Source organism: Pseudorasbora parva, chromosome 13 (assembly GCF_024679245.1).
Source record: "Pseudorasbora parva isolate DD20220531a chromosome 13, ASM2467924v1, whole genome shotgun sequence".
NCBI classification, from domain to species: domain Eukaryota; kingdom Metazoa; phylum Chordata; class Actinopteri; order Cypriniformes; family Gobionidae; genus Pseudorasbora; species Pseudorasbora parva.
Window position 1 is genome coordinate 13279754 of NC_090184.1, and position 21521 is coordinate 13301274.

General features: G+C 37.0%; 1 protein-coding gene across 2 annotated transcripts in view; it reads left to right on the top strand.

Annotated features, from left to right (window-relative positions):
• grk5l (G protein-coupled receptor kinase 5 like) overlaps positions 1 to 21168 on the top strand; it is an 88584-nt gene extending 67416 nt beyond the window's left edge. The window contains exons 6-16 of one of the 2 annotated variants that reach the window (XM_067413209.1): positions 274 to 366; positions 857 to 920; positions 3424 to 3564; positions 3816 to 4006; positions 4119 to 4156; positions 6333 to 6422; positions 7151 to 7359; positions 10295 to 10432; positions 12740 to 12877; positions 13256 to 13387; positions 17522 to 21168. In XM_067413209.1, the coding sequence (XP_067269310.1) occupies positions 274 to 366; positions 857 to 920; positions 3424 to 3564; positions 3816 to 4006; positions 4119 to 4156; positions 6333 to 6422; positions 7151 to 7359; positions 10295 to 10432; positions 12740 to 12877; positions 13256 to 13387; positions 17522 to 17605 (1318 nt within the window). In that variant the 3' untranslated portion in view covers positions 17606 to 21168. Of the gene's footprint in view, positions 1 to 273; positions 367 to 856; positions 921 to 3423; positions 3565 to 3815; positions 4007 to 4118; positions 4157 to 6332; positions 6423 to 7150; positions 7360 to 10294; positions 10433 to 12739; positions 12878 to 13255; positions 13456 to 17521 lie in introns of both variants that reach the window. The other variant, XM_067413210.1, reaches the window with a different exon arrangement.
• Positions 21169 to 21521: the final 353 nt, after the last annotated feature.

The window sequence follows — 21521 nt, forward strand, 5'->3', positions numbered from 1 at the left end:
TCATATACACATAGGATGATTTGAGGGTGTGTAAATCATGGAGTAATTTTCATTTTTTGTTGTAAATTAAGTCATATTTATGTATATAGCGCACTATCAATATACATTTTTTAAAGGAGATTTACAATGATAATAACAGGGAAAAGATTCAATGATGCAATGCTGTACAGCAGCTCTAAAAGAAAAGTGTCATTGTTCACCTGAAGTCAGTCTACTGCACTAACAGTGCTGCTTATGTTCTAACAGTCTCCATGCTGTTTTACATCTCAACAGAGTTCTTCATGACTACTTAAGTGGTGCTCCATTCTCTGACTATCAGAACAGCATGTACTTCGACCGCTTCCTCCAATGGAAAATGCTGGAAAGGTTGATTACACACTTTTATCTCCTTTTTCTCTGCCTGTTTTTAGTCTAAATTAAAAGTTGTCTATTTCATTCTTTTAGTTTGCTGAAAGAAGTTTTTTGCTCTGCTTAAACCAGACGTCCAGATTTTGTTTCAATTGGCTAAATCATATTCAGCTGTTATGTCTGCGCAGACTCTGATCCATTTGAATTATTTGTTAGTGTAATTGGTAACAGCTCAACACATGAAAGCAAACTGTATTTTTTTGGGTCATGAAGCGTTCAAGTTACATTGCAGCGTCCAAGTCTATGCTAGATATAACCTAGGGAAATCCTTCCCACTTTTTCTGCAAACAATTCTGTGAAAGCTTTTTCACATATGAGTTTCTTATTGTCTATGCTTTATAATTGTAATATTTTGTACAACTTGTAATTTATTAATGGATTTGAATGGTAAATTGTCAGGCTCCTGTCTGTGCTGGTTTGATATCAGATTTTGTGCTTTCCTTTCCAGACAGTCCATCACAAAAGACACATTTCGGCAGTATAGAGTTCTGGGGAAAGGAGGCTTTGGAGAGGTGAGGGTATTGTGAAAAGAGATGACCTGCACTCTGTGTGTACTAAATATTTCCTAATTTGCTCTGTATTAAAAAAACACCAAAAAAATAAACAGTGAGCTGCCTACCTAGACAGTCATTTTGGACATCAAAAGTGCGCTCCTGATGCAAAGGCTGTTTTGAAATGTAGGCAGCTACATCAAACTGATGCTACATCATATTTTTTAGGTGCCTTATTTTGGCTAAACAGTAAATAAGCAGTGCATGTATATTCATTGTGGATAAAGTAGTCCCAGAATTCATTGCAACAAGCTTAGAAAGCTTGAAATATGACTAAAAGAATTATTGATGATTATAATAATTATTATTATTATATCCATTATATCATTGTTCCACCTAATAACCCAAAATTTCTATTCAGTTGTTGCTATTGTTACCTTAGCCAGATGCTAACATCAAATGCTTTTGGAACCAGTTTTGAGTCAAGTCTCCTGTCTAACTCGCATAAAGAGCATTATTTGTGTGCTGTGCAGAGTTGCCGGTGCAGTTAAATTAGTGGCATTTCGCAAAAAGGTCTATGATGAAAAAGGTCAATGGTGTAGCAATGTATGAAGTCACTTTCAAACCAAGCAGCATTTTGTTGGTGACTAAACTTGAACTTTTTCACCCTCACACAAAACTCCCAATCAAATTGGATTTCACCCACAAAATTGAGCAAATCAGCCATGTTTCATTTCAGTTAAGATGCTGTCTTGTAAAGGAGCTGTGACATTTTAACATTGCCCTGCAAAACTTCACGAGCAAAATGCAGTAATTTCAATAGGAATCTGTGTGAGCAGAAGTTTCTCGTAAATTACCTATGCAGTCTTGTGTTGGTCAAGTCAAGTCACCTTCATTTATATAGTACTTTTTACAATACAGATGGTTTAAAGGAACATTTGAGGGATTTTAGGAAATTAATGAAAGAGAGATTGTTTTGGCTGTAGAACAGCTCTAGAAAAAAAAATGTCATCCTAAAGTAAGTTTTTGATTGATTAATTTCCGTTGTGAAAAATCAGTAGTTATTTACTTTGGGCCTACTTACACAACACCATCTTCAACTAAAATGGAAAACTTTCAATGTGTTCTGGCTGTTCATTTGCAAGGCAACGGTGTTTGGTGGCTTGAGAACGCAAACTTTGAAATTGAAAAAAAACTTCAAAAAGCTTGAATAGGTGAGAATGGAGATGGCATGCACGTAAAACATGAAGTGTTTAGTCCATAGGCAAGCGTGTTTAAATACATATGTGCACAGGTGTGTAGTTTGTCATGCATTGGTCATGCGAATTCACCACTCTGACCAACAGAAAGCTTCTTGGTTTTAAAGTGATTTGTGTGAGCTGTGCTACACTATTGACAATGAACGACTCAAAAAACATTTACTCGCCAAACCTTGTGACCAAACTCTAAACTGATAGTTCAGCCAAAAATGAAAATTCTGTCTTAATTTACTCACCCTTATGTTATTCCAAATCTGTATGAGTGTATTTCTTCTGTTGAACTAAAAGGAAGATATTTTATATTTTATATATTTTTAAAATATTTCATATTTTAAAAAAATAGTATGGAAGTCAATGGTTACCATCAACTGTCTGCTTACCAACATTCTTCAAAATATCTTCTTTTTTTTTGTTCAAGAGAAGAAATAAATTTCATTCAGGTTTGGAAAAACATAAGAGTGAGTAATTGACAGAATTTTAATTTTGAAAAAAATGAAATTTATGTTGTTAATGACTCACCCTAATGTCGTTCCACACCTGTAAGACCTCCGTTCATCTTCACAGTTTAAGATATTTTATATTTAATCCGAGAGTTCATCTAAGTGTATGCACACTATACTGTCCATGTCCAAAAAGGGAATAAAAACATCATCAAAGTAGTCCATATGTGACATCAGTTGGTTAATTAGAATCTCTTGAAGCATCGAAAATACATTTTGGTCCAAAAATAACAAAAACTCTGACTTTATTCAGCATTGTCTTCTCTTCAAACCTCAAATAAAGATTCAAACGGTTATGAATCAGCGGATTGATTCATGATTCAGATCGCCAATGTAACGTGATTTTGGCAGTTTGACATGCGATCCAAATCATGAATCAATTCGCTGATTCATGACCGTTTGAATCTTTATTTGAGGTTTTAAAAAAAAAACACTGAAGAGAAGACAATGCTGAATAAAGTAGTAGTTTTTGTTATTTTTGGACCTAAATATATTTTCGATGCTTTAATAGACTACTTTGATGATATTTTAATTCCCTTTCTAGACATGGACAGTATAGTGTGCCTACACTTAGATACGTATGTCGGACTAAATATAAAATATCTTAAACTGTGTTCCGAAGATGTTCTTACGGGTGTAGAGTTAATTAATGACATAAATTTAATTTTGGGGTGAACTAACCCTTTAAGACATCAAGTAACTTTTTGTGCGTGCGTGCGTGCGTGCGTGAGTGCGTGGTGATAATATATGTCCATCCCTGCCCAGGTGTGTGCGTGCCAAGTGAGAGCCACAGGTAAAATGTATGCTTGTAAAAAGCTTGAGAAGAAAAGGATAAAGAAGAGAAAAGGGGAGGCCATGGCTCTAAATGAGAAGCAGATTCTGGAGAAGGTCAACAGCAGGTTTGTGGTAAGTGGATTCATTCATCTATCTGTTATCCATCATCTCTTTTCCTCCTTTTACTCTGGTCATGTTTACACCTGGTATAAACATCCATCTTGGGGGTTCCATTCGCAAGTGGCCAGGCATTAAAGGCTCAAATGCGTATTCCTCAGTACCCTTCTGTCTCTGTCCAATATTTTTTATCCAATGAAGACTTGCTAACAGCTTGTATACTTAAAAAGGGGAAAAAATGTACTCTGCTCATCCTCTTCTCTCAGGTTAGTTTAGCGTACGCGTATGAGACCAAAGATGCCCTGTGTCTGGTGCTGACCATAATGAATGGTGGCGATCTGAAGTTTCACATCTATAACATGGGAACGCCGGGCTTCGAGAAGGATCGTGTGCAGTTCTATGGTGCCGAGATCTGCTGTGGTCTAGATCACCTGCACAGAGAGTCTATCGTCTACAGGTGGGCAGGAACCAATGTGTGACTCTACACTATCCTCAAATACGCCCATCCTCATAAAATGATAATGAAATTCTATGGTTGAGACATTTTACGTTGCTTTCTTTCATTCTAGGGATTTAAAACCGGAGAATATACTTTTAGATGATAATGGTAAGTCAAGAAATGTTCTCCTTTCCTGATACTGGCTTCCATCTGATACCAAGTTTTTTTCAGTTCACACAAAAGCTCAAACTAAACATGACTCCATTATTAAAGAGATTTTTTTTGTTGTTGTTGTTATATGTATGACAAGATTGTTTCAATATTTATGTATGGATACATTCCATTATTTATTTGGTAACACTTTAGAATAAGGTTCATTAGTTAACATTAGTTAACTACATTAGTTAACATGACCTAATAATGATCTGCACTAATAAAGCATTTATTAATCTTTGTTAATGTTAATTTCAACATTTACTAATGCATTATTAAAATCTTGCTAACATTAGTTAATGCGCTGTGAACTAACATTAACAAACTATTAACTGCTGTATTTTCATTAACTAACATTAACAAAAATGAGTAAATACAGTAACAAATGTATTGCTCATGGTTAGTTCATGCTAGTTAATACATGAACTAATCTTTAAAGGTCCCGTTCTTCGCGATTCCCTTAAACTTGAGTTAGTGTGTAATGTCGCTGTTAGAGCATAAATAATACCTGTAAAATTATAAAGCTCAAAGTTCAATGCCAAGCAAAATATTTTATTTAACAGAAGTTCCCTTTCAAAGCCTACAGCGAATGGCCGGTTTGGACTACAGCAGGAAGTGCAGGGATGTAATGACGTCACTAGAACCGTTTGTTGACTAACCCTCCGCCCACAAGAACACGCAAAAAAGGGGGCGTGGTCTTGCTGCTCTCCCACGTGGAGAAGAGCACGCATTCAGCGCTTGCATCTCCCCGTTATGGTAAGAGGCGGGACCTTTCCGGGCAAAGTGCGCTAAGCTGCTGTCCAATCACAACACGGGAAGCGCTGGCCCAATCAGAACTCGTTACATATTTCTGAAGGAGGGACTTCATAGAACAAGGAAATCATCAGGCTGTTTTTAGGACAGAGGAAACAGCGCTGTACAGATAAGTCAATTGTGTGAAAAATACAGTTTTTTTACACGCGAAACATGAACTCATGTTATATTGCACACTGTAAACATAATCAAAGCTTCGAAAACACGCGAAGAACCTTTAAGGGACCTTTAAGGCCGGAGACACACTGCAAGCGTGGCGTTTCTGCAAGCGTGGCGTTTCGCGCGAGACACAGGCAGTATGCAAGCTCTAACCGGTTAACATGGGAGCCGAAATAAAAACGGACACGCCACGCAGCCGAGACACTCACGGCACACATGCAGTGTGTCCCCGGCCTAACAGATGAGCCTTATTTTAAAGTGTTACCATTTATTTATTTCAATGACTAAAGGGCTTATCATACAACTGGCGCAATGTGATGCCAGGTGCTACGCAAGTGTTTTTTGCTAATTTCAGCCTGTCGCAATTATCCTTTTTCATTTCGTGCACCATGTTTTTTTAATAGCAAATCCATTTGCACCCATGGTTCGCAAACGAGGCACATTGTTGGCGCATTGCTATTTTGAGGCAACTGAAACCAACTATGGCATTGACCAACTGAAACCTGGTCTAAAAGCACAGTAGTTTTTTGTGTTATTGAAGGGGCGCGTGCTTTAGTAAAGTGTGCCTATAGGCAGGTGCACAACATGCGTACACTTTGCTTATTACACACACAGGGATGCGCAGCAACACACAAACATTTTTAAATATTAAAAATAAAAGGATTCCTCTCTGGAGAAGCATCTTTCCGCTCGCAAATTCCGCCATGTAAATAAATAGTGAATCCAAAACTGGCTTTTAAATAGAATGGGAGATGAGACTCTGGTGCACATTATTACACCCAAAACACACCCGTGACTCATTAAGAGAATAGGGTCAACCCTTTTAGAACATGTGCCTGCTATGCCAACTTTTTTTTTCTGTCTTTAAACTAGCAAAAGTGGTTTCGGACAAGCCCTAAGTGCACCTGCACCGTGCTCTTTAGACCATGCATAAATCTTTAATTAAAAGCCCCAATTTCAAAATATATTTTACATTTTATAGAAATATAAAATACATATAAATAATAATTAGAATGTTCAGTCAGTTAAAGTTTAGTAAATTGGGAAATGCAACAATAAATTAATTTAACTTGTTGTTAAATAATTAGAATTATATAATATTATATAATAAATTAATTCAACTTAATTGTTTGCTACTACTCCCTCTCTATCCATACAGGTCATATCCGAATCTCAGACTTGGGACTGGCCATTAAAGTGCCTGATGGAGAACAGATCCGTGGTCGAGTGGGAACTGTGGGCTATATGGGTAATGATATTTAGCTGTATTGATTTATAAATGTGTAAAATATTCATGATTTTGCAGGGGATTTAAAATTGAAGCGAAATGGCATCTCTCATTTATGAATAAATCATTACTTTTTAATGCATTTTTTAATATTAAATGTATTGATTTACAACACCATTCAAAATTTCTTTAAAAATAGAAAAAGAAATTCATACTTTTTAATGGCAAGGATGCATTAAATTGATCAGAAATTACAGTAAAGACATTTAAAGTGTCACAAGATTTTTATTTTTAAGTAAATGCTGTACTTTTTAACTTTCTATTTATCAAAGAATATTCATCCAAAAACAGAAAGTGTTTACAGCATATTAGAAGGATTTCAGAAAGATTATGTGACACTGAAGACTGGAATAGTGATGCTGAAAATAAATTATTACATTTTAAAATATATTACTATAGTAAACTATTTTTTATTGTAACACAATTTCACAATATTACTGTTTTACTGTGTTTTTGATCAAATAAATGCAGCCTCTGTGAGCATAATAGACTTCTTTCAAAAACATGAAAAAAATCATGCAGACCCCAACATTTTGAATGCTAGTATATACCAAATATAATCGAAAGGCTGAAAAATATAGAGATTTGTTTTTAGCTGCACCACTCAGTCCTACTAGATATCTATTCATGGCAATATGAAACATTGAAATGTTTATTGATTGATGAACTCAAACTGTATTAACGGACAGCTCCAGAGGTGATCAATAACGAGCGGTATAGCATGAGTCCAGACTGGTGGGGGTTGGGTTGTCTGATCTATGAGATGACCGCTGGCCGATCGCCTTTCCGAGCTCGCAAAGAGCGAGTGAAGAGGGAAGAAGTGGAGAAAAGGGTGCAGGAGGAGGAAGAGGAATACAGCGACAAGTTTTCAGAAGACACCAAAGCCATCTGCAGGATGGTGAGGCCACACATAGACTCACACACACACACATAACACAAAGAATGAAGTTTCTATGCTGGTCAAAATCCAAGATGACACAGAGTACAACTAAAGCTTGTATCCAAAGCTACATTATCTCTTCAGTCAAACACGCCATACAAGCTGATTAAGAGTCCATTGATTGAGCGCACAAAACTGGTCAAATTGAGTCCATTCTGTATGTTTGGCTCATTTTTCTGGCTGCTAGTGCATGGTGGGAAAGAAGCAGATAATGAGCTCTCTGGGAGCAGCTCAGTTCAGTATTGTTTAATACTCTAAATGTATTGTAAAGAACCTCAGCTGTCTTTTAGTTGTGATTTGTGTCACGCGACTGACTTTCTGTTCATCTTAAAGGGACAGTTCACCCAAAAATAAAAAATTTCAGGGTTTCCACAGGGTCTTAAAAAGTAAAAAAAAAAAAAAAAAGTCAAAATCAGATTTTTAGGCCTTAAAAAGTCTTAAAATTTACTGATGTATTGATGATGTAATGATGACAATTTTAAATATGTCGTAATTTTCCTACATTCATGTAATGCTACCTCTAATGCTCAATTAAATGCTCCCGCAGTGCTTTAGAGTGTTTGACACATACACAGAAAATGGATTTTATTCTTCAGCTAATAGTTCTTCAGTCCTTACAGTTCAATGATTGTGAGAGTGAAGTCGAATCATTCCATTTTTCACCTGCCGTCTCACATAAGCGCCAAGGACCTGGCAAAGCGATTACTCAAGGTGGATAAATGACAAAATAAAAAGTATGATAGCACTAAAAAAAGGGTTGATACCTTTGTGAAAATAACCATGGTTTTATTATAGTAACATGTAGTAACCATGGTTATTTGGCTAATGGATTACCATTTATATAACCACAGTTTTACCACAAATACCATGGTTAGAGTAGCAAGACCATGGTTATTTGTGGCTACCATGGTTAACTACAATAACCATGTTTTTTTGGTTTTATCTGTAGTAAAACCATGGTCCATTTTTGTAAGGGTAAAAGCAATATAAAACACAAATTTAATTCAGTACTGACACATGGACCGACATCAGATACTGAATGTGTTCCTTTTAGGCTTAATGTCATTGATCAATCAAATACACACATAATTTTACTTATGTCCATATTGGCAGTTATGTCTTGAGTGAACAAGATTGGGACGCGTGTTGGTATTGGATCTGTGCATTACTGTAGGTCTTAAAGTGAAAGCAACCTAATATAGCCTAGAGCTAGCCTATACACGCACATGTCTGTGTCGTTAATGTTAAACAAAAAAACAACGGGAAAAAACAGTAGCCTACTTAAACTTAAAGCACCGTTTGTATTTGCATCTTTGTGTTGTATTTATTTGTCCTATTGTCATTTTTTTATAAGTTATTTAATTACTGGCCATTTACTTGATTACTTTTTACTTATTAATGAATTTCTTATTGCTGTGGTTTACTTGTAAGATTTTGGTCATACTTCCGTCTCAAAGCGGGAAAATTTACCACCGCAAACTCCTGGTGGGATTAAACTATAGGAAAGGGCAAGTTTACTGCTACTTTGTTTAATTTGAATTCATTACTTTTATTCTGCAAGGATGCATTCATTTGATCAAAAGTAACAGTAAATACATTTATAATCATTATATTTGGGAGTTAACTTCTGTGCTAACTGACTGTGACTCAAGTTTTGAAGAAGCTAAAGCCCTCATTTGATTAAGAGTTTCAGCTGATGTCCAAATTTGTCTTTTTGCAAAATTATTTAAATTACTTAAAGGATTAGTTCACTTTAGAATGAAAATTACCCCATGATTTACCGTCACCGTCAAGCCATCCTAGGTGTACAGTATATGACTTTCTTCTTTCTGATTTACACAATTGGATTTTTATATATTAATAAAAATATCCTGAAACTTCCATGCTTTATAATGGCAGTGATGGGGTCCATTGAGTTTGAAGCTCAAAAAAACACATCCATCCATAATAAACATACTCCACACAGCTCCGAAGGCCTTCTGAAGCGAATCGATGGGTTATTTAAAACTTCATAAAATAAAGTATCTAGCTTCTGGCAGACCATCTTCCATATTCAACTTACACAGAAAATGTAATGCCTCTCGTAGATCAAAATGCTTGCGCTACATTCTTGTGATACGTTACACCTTTTTCATAAGTTGAATATGACAGGCGGTCCATCGGAAGCTATATATTTTACTTTATATTATATATTACTTTATATTTTAAATATGGATATTTTTCTTACAAAAACCCATTGATTTGCTTCAGTTGACTTTTATTAAACCCCCGGGGATGTGTGGTGTACATTTATGATGAATTGTTGCACTTTTTTGAGCTCAAACTAACTCAATGGACCCATTACTGTCATATAACGCTTGGAAGCATCAGGATTTATTGATATGACACCAATTGTGTATATCAGAAAGAAGAAAGTCGTATATACCAAGGATAGGGTAATTTTAATTTAAAAAGTGAAGTACTCTTTAAATAATAGTTAGCTTATTGTGTGGAGTACTCGTTGTGTTCTTCACTGTTTGTGATCAATGTAAGAATAAAAGTCAAAATGGATTTGAGAATGACATGAAGCTAAATGAATGACAATTTTCAAGGTGAAGTGATTCTATTGAAGGTGATTCTATATTGTGTCATGCAAATGGCCTCCACATTTGAGCTCACTAAAGGTCCCAGCCTAACTCGTTCCTGTGTGGTTTTGTGATGTCTGCTTTTTGATTGCTGACCCTAGTTTTAGGATGTTTGCCTCATTTTAAATGTCTTCATTTGGCACACAAACTCTTTTTCCGAGTGTTTTAAAGCCATTGGCCAGCTTCACCTCTTACATTCCACTCTTAAAGAATGTACAAACCTGTGTTCCTAATGTCTGACTGGCTGATCTCCACTCCTTGTCCCACAGCTGTTAGCCAAAGATCCCAAGCAGAGGCTCGGCTGCCAGGCGGATGGAGCTGCTGGAGTCAAAGCCCACCCATTCTTTAAGAACATCAACTTCAAGAGGCTGGAGGCCGGCATTCTGGAACCTTCCTTTGTGCCTGATGTGAGTTCCTGTTCTCATGTAGATGATGTTAGCACCTGTAAAACCTTACAAATGAAATAATAGTCAGAAAGTTTGCTTATTGATTTTTATTGAGCATCATATTTTGATACATCAGGCATTAATAGCTCATATAGTAGGATATTGAAGGATAATGTCAGTGTCAATATGAATAAGGCACATCATGATGCATAGCCTGACAAGCCAGACCCACATAAAAATGTTGGGTCTGGGAACTCTCCGAGGGGCGAGATAAACGGTTGTCTTTTAAACTCTCTGCACGCAATTGGATAGCACTACAACCAACCAGAGCAACATGAAGCAGAGCTTGTTGTTAGATTAAACTTACGCTGTATCCGCTCGGCAAAACTCCAAACGCATCTTCCCTTCTTAAGAATGATTTCAGTGCCGTTCTTTGTTCTTTTCTCAGAGAAAAGCTTAACTCCAAGTCTTGTAGAGTCACGGCCAAAACCGATTCGAAAGACCGCCGTCCGGCAGCTTCTTTGTTTACAAGCAGCACGTGAAACCTCTGCAACTCTGCTGTCATTATGTTCCGCCCACCGATTCTATTCATGAGATTTTAGTTTTTTCCAGCTCGTAAGTCTATGGAAAGTTGCTAGACGACACTGGCTGCAAATTAGATTTGCTGCCGCAAGGGTGCGTCTAGATTTTTTAGGCTAAGAGATGCATACATTTTTGGTCAAGCTCTTGTATAGACAATGCAAGAGTCAAACACTCTGTAAAGTCTCCACCAGCACATACCAAAGACTTACAATGAATTTAAAGTCTGGACTCGGAGGTGCCAATTCATGATGTGTCTTGTCACATTGTTGTTTAAGAAATGAAAAGCTACACACTCCATCAATTATGTAATGCAAAAATGATGATCCAATCATAGACTCATAAACATTTGCCTATTTAAATCCAAACCAACTTTTTTTTGGCCAGGCAGGTTGTCTTTGTAATATGGTATTAATATCATATCTCTTGTTTTATGATCAAAGCTCTATAGTACTGTTGAGGGCAAAACATGAGATTATTGAGAGATATAAAATATATATATATAGAGAGAGAGAGAGAGAGAGAGAGAGAGAGAGAGAGAGAGATGCAACAATACAGATAGTCCATGGTTCAATACATACCTCGGTTTTTAACCACGTTTTTTCAGTTCGTTTTTTGCTATTCTATTCTTAGGTGACAGGAACAGAAAAAGGTTAAGGAGAAAATGTTTTTATTGCAATACTCTTTCTTTATTTTACTTAAAAGACTTGAAAACCCTTATTTAAACTTAAAACTTTACTTTTAAAAACCCTTGTACACATTCCTAGTGTATTGTAAAATATAAAATAAAGATTTATAAAGATTTACAGTGGCAGCTCAGAGATGTACAGTAGCATTTAAGTATGAATTTTAATGAATAAATGTAGGTTAAAATTAAAACTACATAGTCTTCAATATACAACCTTGATTAAAAGCTACTTTATTAAAGGTCTTTTTTTTTAATTATTAAAATCATTTAAGAGGTGAACTGTTCCTTTAAGGACAGCGGGTTTCACTAGGCTGCTGCTGTCAATTGAAGACCTGCTCTCATATATAGACGCACGCGATTTTACTTTTACTTTAGATATAACCGACTGTGTTTATATGTTAACCTTGTTTGTATTTGACAGTATTAGCGCAGTAAGACTGTCCAGTAGTCAAGTGTGTTTGGCGCTCAATGCAAAACAATGCAAACAGTGCATGCATTGAACAGTCCGTGCCTTGTTGGTTAAACATATGCACGTGCATGAAATGTTTAACCGGCAAGGGTTTAAAATGCGGCTAAACGCCCCTTAACTTTAGAGGATATTTGCTCCTATCAGCGCGTAGACCCACAGGCACACTCAAACAGAGCCGAAATAAACTGAGAGACACATTTCAAACGGAGAGACATTGAAATAATTAATTAAATGCAAAACCGAAAAAAAAACAATTCACCAGCGCGTATTGAACCGTGAATGCCGTACCGAAAGGTTCAATATTATATTCAGTATTGTGAGTAGTGTGTGTGTGTTATTCTTAAATTTACATTAAACAATCAGTAAAGATTTCACAGCAGAAAAATGTGTACCACAACCCGGAGAGGGACGTTTTTACAACTTTTACTTACAGCATGTTGTAGATTGTGCAGGTAGATTGTGGTGTTGTAGATTGTTCAGCGATGTTTGTTTTGATCATGTTAATAATTTCAAGGCTTTAGAAATGTGCGTATTGTTGAATTCTGGTATTACTGTTTTTAATTTCTGTTTCTCTCCTTTGCTAATTTCATAGCCCAGGGCGGTCTACTGTAAAGATGTTCTGGACATTGAGCAGTTCTCCACCGTTAAGGGAGTCAACCTGGACCAAACAGACAATGATTTTTACTCCAAGTTTGCCACTGGCAGTGTCTCCATCCCATGGCAAAATGAGGTATGAAGCTGTGCTAAAATCCCCGCTGCTGCCAACGTAATGCCATATGGCTACATTTTTTCCGATAACGTGATAATGAATCATTCACCCTGGCATCATCATATTCAATTTGGCACAGTAATGAACAAGAAAAAATTAAAAAGGTCACTGACCCCTAGATGTGCAGCTGTTAATGGTGTTTATAGCTGTTAATAATGTTTATTAGCATGACTGGAAGGCTGCATTGACCAATCAGCATCCAGAACTGTAAAGATATTAGAAAATAAGGATGATTTGACCTTCTCTTTATCATTTCTCTCTTTTTGATTATCTGTATCTGTCTGTCTGTCTCTTGCAATTTTGTCCTTTGTCTTTTTTTATGCACCTTCTCTGCTGCAGATGATCGAGACAGAGTGCTTCAGCGACCTTAATGTATTCGGGCCTCAGGGGACACGGCCCCCTGACCTGGATTGGAACCAGCCTCCCGAGCCTCCTCGGCGTAGCCTGCTGGACAGGATCTTTAGGAGACATGTGAGGATCCCCTCCACCTCCACCACAGAGGAACACCCCAGAGAACACAATAGTTAACTACAGACCAGGTCAAACACCCCATCAGGACACCACACGCTCACACATGTAGAGCAGAACAGCAACAATCAGGCTGAAGCATTGTACCCAGGGGCCAAAAATAACTTTGTCATATTCATTTAGAAATCTTTTTCCTATCTCTACACAGGAACAAGTTTACTTGTTTCATTAGTGACCTAGAAAGTGTGCAGATTTAATTAGTTTCTTCTTCATTGTACATTTAAATGTTCCTATGTTTTAAATGTTCCTATATATATATATATATCAAACAACTTTATTTATATAGCGCTTTTACAATCACGATTGTGTCAAAGTAGCTTCACTGTCAAACAGGAAACAATTTTGCAACAAAATTAGATTTGGCTGTACAGTCGTTCTGGAGAAAACAATGATGTTATCAGCTTATTTTAATTTATCATATAGCGACAATGTTGGCAGATCAGTATTATAGTTTATAGAATTAAATAAAACCTAATTCATACATTTTATTTGTATATTTAGTAGGGGTGACGCCTAATAGTCGAAGATTCGGTGCATCGATATGCAGGACCAGATTCGACCACTGATCTCATGGTCGAATCTTCGCGGTTGTTATGAAAGTAGGATTATACCATTTTGGCAATATGGGGGTGCTCAATATTAGTGTTATAAAGACGTGTCACACCGCTGAGCGATCGCCCCTTTAAGGGCACTGAGCTTCACACCGGACGTGCCGCGCCTTTAAAATTCGAACAAATATACACCGACGGTGGCATTCGCACCTGTCCGCGGCGATTAAATGTATATTTCCCTCAAATCGTGAATGTATATACTGATTTCGCCCTGTACTACAAGATACACTCATCGTGCAGTGATTGAAAATTTTTCAATGTTCACGTCTGCCTGGTGTGAGATACCTGAGACACGGCGGTGAGCTTCAGTCCGGTGTGCGACCCCCTTTAGGCACAATCGTCTTAAGAACGTGCATATAAACGCACTCAAAGTGTTCTTTTCCTCTCTAGGCAGGTTTTTTTTTTTTAGGTTTATTTATCAAAATGTTATTTATATATTTGTGTGATGTTCTGTGTTTCAATCGCGGTCTTATGAGAGAACGGTTCATTTACGAATGTGTAGTGAATAGTTTTGATCACTTTATTAAAAGTGGTGGCTGTGTGCAGTGTGTAAAGTAAAATAAAAATAGTCTTAACCTCCTGCTGACTAGTGTCCTGCCCTTCCCAACCCGTTTATACCGTTTATTTTTTCCGGTCTCTGGTTTACACACACAGATGATTCGACTATCGGTCGACCATAGAGAGATTTGAAAATTCTAATTCGAATGTGTAAATCCTTAGTCGGGGACACCCCTAATATTTAGTTGAATAACTTCGATCATAATTTTAGTGTCCCCAACTGAGCAAGCCAAGCCAAAGGCGACAGTGGCAAGGAACCAAAACTCCATCAGGGCATGATGGAGAAAAATAAACCTTGGGAGAAACCAGGCTCAGTCGGGGTGCCGGTTCTCCTCTGGCCTATTAACACACCGCGTATGATTATTATTCTGGCAACCTTACAGGTCAGAAATCATATTAGATCGGAATATTCAAAATTTCAGGGTATCACACAATAGACGGGTTTATTTAGGACGGTGTGTCGATTACACAAGAGTATGAATACTTGGTCCAGTTCTGATGCTCACTGTTGGCACTTTCGGCGGTTGACATGGGTCAGCATGGGCACAATGACTTGTCTGTGGCTATGCATGAACTGTGTTTTCTCACTTTTCTATCAGAACCAATATTAACTTCTCTAGCCTTCGCTCTCCACTTGAATCAATGAGCCTGTTGTCGGTTCACCACTGTTCCTTTCTTGGACCATTTTTTATAGATACTGACCACTGCAGACTGGGAACACCCCACAATAGCTTAGAGTTTTGGAGATGCTCTGACCCAGTCGTCTAGCCATTACAATTTGGCCCATGTCAAACTCACTCAAATCCTTACGCCGGCTTCACACAGCAAGCGTAAGCAGGGCGTAGGCAGCGCCGAAGCAGCGCGTGTGTAAAGCAGTAGCAGCGCGCGCACTTTTTGCTTTCACACAGGCAGCGTTTGTCGCGCGCAGTTGTCATGCGCAGTTGTGTACAGAGTACTCTATAATGGATAAGTTTGCATTTCTCTTTAATGTATTTGAAATGGAAATAAAGCAAAGATTTATCATGAAGCTAATTTTATTTTAAAAAATAGTTTCACTTGTTTCTGATGTTTTTTTTATTTCGTGCGAGTTTTTGATAGAAGAAAGGCCATCGCACTATATGTCCATGAAAAGCACACTGCTAAAAAGAGAAACTTCAGGAAATTGTCTTGAAATATTGGATAGGCATCAAATTTACATGCATTACCCATCATAAACCTCTTAAAGATAATTCATAAATGACTGTAATAACTAAGAGGAAACTTCTTAATGATATATTGTAGGCTTAATGAGCAAATTATCTAAAAACGTTTTTTTTTAAATGACAAAATAACGCACATCATAGTCTATCTACATGTCTATACTGTATGTGTGCTATATTAATGTGTGTATATTCTATTTAGCTATCCATATTTAGTTGTTCGTTCGTGAGACAATGAAAGATTGTCAAAGACACTTTAAAATGACTTACCATCCGCACCAAGAGCCGCTCACGCTCACCAACTTCCTCCCATGCTTTTTCATTCACTTGCAAGTCTTTATAAAGCAAATTGTGTGGATCATAGAGAACTGTGTGCTTCTCAACCTCCACGATGAGACGAGTGTCATCCATTACTGTCTTTCCAGGTGCACTCTGAAGAACACTGCCTGTGACACCACGTGCTTTTGTTTATCGTTTCTGTTTTTATGCCAGCATATAGTTATAATATATACATAATTTAATTCATATTTAATTTAAGCTAAACTGGCATACATTATTTAAAATTAGTTTTGTAGTTCAGGCAAAAACTTATGGCAGTGACTTCGGTTTTTGTGTAGAACTTTTTTTTTCCCACAGCGCCGGATGTCATATGGTGCCTGAGAAACACACGGAACACTTCACTAAATTATTTTATGGTTAAATGTGTTATTTTTCATGTTAACCAGGTTAATTTTGATCAGAACAATGTACTGTGGCTTTAATTCATCGTGAGCAGCGCGTCAAAAATAGAGCTGGCGCCGAAACGATCGCGGCACTGCCGCTTCTGCTCTTCTCCTGCTACGTGCCGCTGCGCTGCCTCTGCTGCCGGTGTGAATGCACTCATCTGTTAACACGAGCGCCGAAAAAAATACGAGCTGCTTACGCCCTGCTTACGCATGCAGTGTGAAGCCGGCGTTACCCTTGCCCATTTTTCCTGCTTCTAACACATCAACTTTGAGGACAAAATGTCCACTTGCTGACTAATATATCCTAACAGGTGTCGTTATGGAGAGAAAATCAGTGTTATTTCACCTGTCAGTGATCATAATATTATGCCTGATCGGTGTATATTAAATCATAAATTGTTTGATTGTTTTTGAAAGAAGTCTCTTTTTGCGGTCTGCATATATCATTACAATTTAAAAGAACAGTGTTCTATTTTAGTTATTCCTGACATGGCACAGCCAAATTTTCTGCAGCTTTTTTCCCAGTCTTGTGTTTAATTATAAATGTCTTTACTGGTAATTGTGATCAATTTAATGTGTCCTTCCTCTATAAACAAATTCTTTTTTTTTCTTTCTTTTTTTTTAACGATAGTCTATGCGTTTGTAAATAAACTAAAAAATAACTAGGCATGTAACTAATCACCTTTTATGGAAAGTAATGCTTTAAATGGCTACACATGTACACATGCAGAGATCTGTTATGAGGAAATACCCACATTCTGATATTTTTCATCCAAATAAACAAGCACAACTGAACTGAACTTAAGAGAGAAGACAGTTTTTCAATTGTTATGTGAAAAATATCTGGTTAAATAACGTGCGGTACCCCTAACAGTGCTGGCAAGTGTTAATTTTGGACCCTAATTATACATGTCTATATGAGAGAGAATTTCTACATCATAACTAACATGAATTATTTTTATCTGTCATTGTCTCATCCTTCAGCATCCAGAGGTGACCATCGCTCAAAGCCGGGTCTCGTCTTCCAGTGTCAACTCTGTTGACTCCATGTCAAACTCTGCCCCCTAGTGGACAGATTGCTGCGGGACTGCAGGGAACAAAAGCAAGTGAGCGATAAAGAGAGGAAAGAATAAGAGTGAGGAACTCCTCCTGCCCTTTAAAGACCAGTCGACAGAGCATGGAAGAGTCCGTTTTCCTTGCCTTGGTCCAAACTATCCATCCAAGGCCCGCCGAAAGGACAGGAGACAAAACAAAATCCTGTTTAAAGACCTTTATTTATCCGTTTTGTGACAGAAAGGAGAACATTTATTCCTTCACCTCACGCTCCCTCAGGATTGCTGGAACAGTAAAGAGCCACTGACAATGACAGAATATTAACTCATATTATTCAGGGGATTTTATTGACAAAGAGAGGCCTCCACAGGGAATGGGAAGGGGGCTTTTTAAATTTTCTTTTGCAAAGGAAAGCTAATATAGTGAACTTAAGAGACTTCACACTCACAAACACACGCACACTCTGGTTTCCTCCTCCATCCCTCTCGTTATACCTACCTACTGCTTTTTTTTTTTTTTCATCTACATGTAACACCTCCAACCTCAACCCAAAATGTGCATTGCCTTGCATACTCTCAGGCCAAAGATAGAGCTTGTTACAGGAAGACACTCAAATGAGTAACCGTTGCCATACTTCACTGCAGAGAGTGACGAAAGGCCTAAAGCACAAGGAAATAGGTGCTCATTTAAGTTGTATATTCTTTCCTTCCTGTGTCATCTGCAAATTACATGATATCACTGAAAAACAAACTCAATTTGGCAGCTTAAAAGGAGAGGAGACCCAAAAATGACAATTTTGTCATCACTTGCAAAAAGTTGCAAGTGATTGTTGCGAAAGTTGTTCCTGTAAACCTGTAAACGTTTCTTTTTTTCTGCTGAACACAAAATAAGATATTTTAAATAATGTTGGAAATCAGTTGATAGTAACCATTGACTTTCATAGTAAAAAAAAAATACTTTGGAGGTCAATGGCTACTGTCAACTTTCTGGTTACCAACATTCTTTAAAGTATCTTTTGCGATCAGCAGTTTTGGAACAACATGAGGGTGAGTAAATTACAAAATTGTATTTTTTTTTGGGTTAACTATCCCTTTCAGCCTCTTCCAGTCCACTTAAGACCAGTGTCCGTTTTCTAAAATCTCATCTGCTCCTTTTTCCGGACACTACGTGGTCTACAATCATAAGCTAAAAGTATCTCTGTATGATCACGCATAAAGACCATTGACCGTAGTGAAAGGTGGAGCCATCTCAGTGGGCGTGGTCTTTGGGTAGGTAGGCCGCCTACCAGCAGATGCATAGCCAATCACATCACAACAAATCAGTCAGGGAATACTTCTCATCTCATAACATTATTCATAAGTGGCTCATTTACGCAATTTAAAGAAAATAATGATAAATGGTTGATTACATTAGCTTCCATAGGCAATTTGGCATTAAATCACCTGATGTTGCCGGAATCTGAGCTACTGTGAGATTTTGCTGATGTGGAGGACAGTTTAAAAATCTGCTAAATTTTACAGCAGCTCCGAGAGGAAACAGAATTGGCCATACACAGTCAAGTATTCTCACTTTTTAGGGCAACAAAACAGCTTTTCTTCCAGATCTGGTGTGTAAAAATGCCTTCATTTAATCAATTTCAACCACTAATAGACTGAAACTGGCACCACTTAACTTCAGCCTTTATACACACACACATGAACCTGTTTCATACCTCATATTCATTCCTGTTTTCTCATATTCATGCTGTTTCCAACCAGATGCCAACTGGTAGAAAGACATTTCATTCATCTTCCTCACCTGTAAATGTAAAAAAAAGTGTCCAAGATTTCAGTTGTACAGACATCATGGCAATCCAGAACCTAAAATACATTTAATATCCCGTGCATAGAGAATACATGATAGTTTTGTAGTGTTGAAATGTTTAAATAATGGATAGTTTATCGGTAACCAAACAGAGTGACTCAAGAAGGAATAGAATATGAATCTCAACCTCATAATCTTGCATTTACAATACCATTCCAGGTTTTTACATTTTTTTTTTTATGCCTAAAGTTCAATATCGAATCTAAAGACAAATCAAGTGTATTTCGAATTATGACTTGAAGCTATTTCACAAATACATATGCTAAGTGCCATGTAATTTCCAATCATTAAACTGATGTGTGTTTACCAAATTATGCATCAGTTATGCCATTAATTTTTCATGTTAGAAATTTCCTCTGAAAGGTTCAAGCTAAAAAAGTGTATACTTGGTGCCGGTTCTATTTCAAACTTCTCATCTGAAATGTGTGTAATAACTGGTTATTGCACTGTATTATGACGTAACATAAATTGCACTGCACACTGCATGGTCAATCAACTATTCATGGAGCGGGACCAACGTGTCTTTTCGAAGGGTAATGGTTTTGGGGTTTGATCTATGTGTATTCTAGTGCCATGCTGTTGGTGAGAATTTATACTTCACATAGTTGTGATGATTCATGGTTACTTTCAGGTGAAATTCAGAAAAGATTTATGTTAACGCATTTCTCTTATTTTTAAAAAATTGTGGCCAATGCCGACAGTTTGTTTGGAAGTGCTTTATTTACCATTACAGGGAATATTCTTCACTTTTGCCACTTTGTTGTGTATCTAAATTGGCAGTTCTTCTAACCACAGTGTGTTAGTTGCTATAAAACTTGATTAACTTGATACTCCGGCCACTGATAGAGGAATTACTGATTTTACAGGGAATTTTAAGTAGACTTTTCTCCTGAGTATGCATAGATAAACTGCATATTATTTTTTTAATAGTTCAATAAGTGTTTCTATAGCACTCTATATCATGAAGCGGGACTGATGTAAACTGATATTATGTTATATTGGCAAGTAAATATTGATTTGGTCTATGGAAACATAAAGGAAAGGTTTGCCACTTTTTAAAAGAGTTTCTTAAATGGACGGGAACGTTTGGTGTCACAGTAAACTAGCATTATTTCTGTAATTTAAACAAATGGGTTATAAATTGAAGCCCTGATGGTTTAAACGTCTACAGTATCCTCTGAAGTAATTTAACAGCTGTGAAGTTTAGAAAAATGAACCTTTGCTGAACCTTTCCTCAGACTGAGTCAATGCTTTGCTTATGTATACTTCCTGTATGTCCTCCATATGAACAACAATGTGACAAATGCACTGGTGGTGACATATGTAATTGCTGCATAAAAGGGAACTTTGCCTTTATAACAATGACCAAACTAAAAGGGAATTGAAGTGATATTAGTTTGGCGAGTAACAACTCAAATTAGAGAACATGAGATTTTGAGGGCGCAGCTCTTTTTGGTCATTAAATGAGTTTTAACTACATTCTGGAGAAAGAAATATACCCAATGAAGTGCCTCCTTTTTAGTAGTCTAGTCCAGGTTAGTGCCCATAATACGGTTTGCACTTGTGTGTCACTTCAGTCATTCACACAATGTAAACATGCATACGCACACACACACACAAACGTTTTAAAGAGAGGTGTTGTACTACGCTGACTGCATGTAAAGCCAAACCTGACAGAGTCCTTCTGAATAAAACCTGTGCTGGCCTGAACATAACTGTGTAGTTCTTTTAGAAATTTCAATGTGTTTGTATAATGATGACATGATTACCATGAACAATAAATAAACGTAACTATTTGAATGATAAATGGCAAGGAAAACTGATTTAGTTAAATTGTTTTACTTTATATTAGGTCTGTCAACTTAACCTTTTAATTATACATTTAATTGTAATTCATTTATACACCAATCAGGCATAACATTATGACAGGTGAACTAACACCGATTATCTCTTTATCATGGCACCTGTTAGTGGGTGGGATATATTAGGCAGCAAGTGAAAATTTTGTCCTCAAAGTTGATGCGTTAGAAGCAGGAAAAATGGACGAGCATAAGTATTTGAGCAAATT